The sequence below is a fragment of the Amphimedon queenslandica genome, unplaced genomic scaffold (genome assembly GCF_000090795.2).
Source record: "Amphimedon queenslandica unplaced genomic scaffold, v1.1 AMPQUscaffold_13392, whole genome shotgun sequence".
In the NCBI taxonomy this organism is placed as follows: Eukaryota; Metazoa; Porifera; class Demospongiae; order Haplosclerida; family Niphatidae; genus Amphimedon; species Amphimedon queenslandica.
Genome location: NW_003546372.1, coordinates 224,831 through 226,272, shown reverse-complemented (window position 1 = coordinate 226,272; position 1,442 = coordinate 224,831). Strand labels below are relative to the sequence as shown.

The 1,442-nt window shown below is 39.5% G+C and overlaps 1 protein-coding gene across 1 annotated transcript; it reads left to right on the top strand.

Moving 5' to 3' along the window:
• Nucleotides 1-186: 186 nt before the first annotated feature.
• Nucleotides 187-1,233, top strand: LOC105312877 (serine protease HTRA2, mitochondrial-like). Its single transcript, XM_019996920.1, has 2 exons — nt 187-264; nt 419-1,233. The coding sequence occupies exons 1-2, from the start codon at nt 187-189 to the stop codon at nt 1,193-1,195; spliced, it is 855 nt and encodes a 284-aa protein (XP_019852479.1). The 3' UTR covers nt 1,196-1,233.
• The last annotated feature ends 209 nt before the right edge of the window (nt 1,234-1,442 follow it).

Below are 1,442 nucleotides of genomic sequence, written 5' to 3'. Positions count from 1 at the left end.
AAAAGACCATAGTAAAGTTTAATGCGCATAACAGCGACAGAATGCATAGTCCTTTAGGACCACTGTTTACCTATGCAAAAAAGTATGGTGTCTGGTTATAGAAACCTTTTGAAACTGAGTGTGTAGTAATAGGCTGAGCCACGCCTTGGGCCACGTGGACATATGCAGTATAATAAAATTACGGGAATGGCCACATGCACTGTGAGAGCTATGGCATTTCTGATGAGAAGAAGTATTCCTAGAGATGTACTTATTCAGAGAGCTGTGAGTTCAGCTGCCTGCACAAGAAAGGAAAGGTTGGCCATATCCACTGGTGTATCTGACATAAGACATTGTCGGGTAGTCTCGGACAAGGAAGAAGCCAGGTCATACAAGTTTGGGCTGTCGGGTAGTTTCCGTCTGTGCAGTCACTTAAAAGATAGTGAGGACGTTAGGAGAAGAGAGGTATTTCAAACTGCAGGCTGTAAAGCTTCAAAATCAGACGATAGAGGAGCAACCCGGTAGGCAGCGAAGCTCAGATAAATATAATTTTATAGCAGATACTGTAGAGAAGGTATCTCCCTGTATCTGCTCAGTAGATATACAAACAGTTGCTAAGCAGGATGAATTAGATTTTTTTTCCAGGGATTCCCCGGGTTTTATTGTTAATGGTGGACAGTACGTACTATTTATAGTCCCATGGGCTGCTCATGGCCTTGCTGTATGCTCCGATCAATCTGTAACTGTAAGACTTCATAATGATCGGACACTAACTGGTACAGTTACTGCTACTGATCGAGCTGCTGATCTGGCACTTGTAAAATTACACTTACCTAAAGGATCCAAGCCACTACCATCACTAGAGTTTGCTTCTCGTTTAAGACCAGGAGAATGGGTAATAGCCTTTGGATTACCTTTTGCACAAATTGCTTTTAGTCCAGGTATAGTTATGGATGTACGTGCTCATATTATAGATCAGGAATATGTACTAACAAATGCTGCGATACCCACATACTTTCATGGTAGTGTATTTGTCAATTTGGATGGAGAGGTCATAGGTGTCAACGTAATGGAAGATCATAGTTGTGAATATACTCTTGGTATGTCTTTTGCCATACCTAGTGACTTTGCAAAGAAGTTTCTTAAAAGAGCAATGAAAGAGACAAGCAGCAGTAGTAAGAGGAAAAGAAAGGGATTTATAATGATTCACACCTGAGCCATTCTAATTAAAACTGATAGGACTTGGACAATCACATTAATTATTATTTTGTTATTATTAATTGATGATTATTTGTAATTATGAAAATAATTATGTTGGGTGGGGGGCCACAGTCTATAATCAAACATGTAAATTAGTAACCAGTTGGACTATAGCGTGACTCCTTTATAGTACAGACAACTGCTAACATAACACTTAATTTGTAGTCTAGCAAGTTTGTGAGACCTATCTGTTAGTACATTTG

What these genes read in the sequence shown, in the direction of transcription:
- LOC105312877 (XM_019996920.1), top strand. Translation starts at nt 187, where the DNA reads ATGGCCACATGCACTGTGAGAGCTATGGCATTTCTGATGAGAAGAAGT. An exon ending in ATGTACTTATTCAGAGAGCT is followed by an intron (nt 265 to 418) that starts GTGAGTTCAGCT and finishes GTCACTTAAAAG; the next exon opens with ATAGTGAGGACGTTAGGAGA.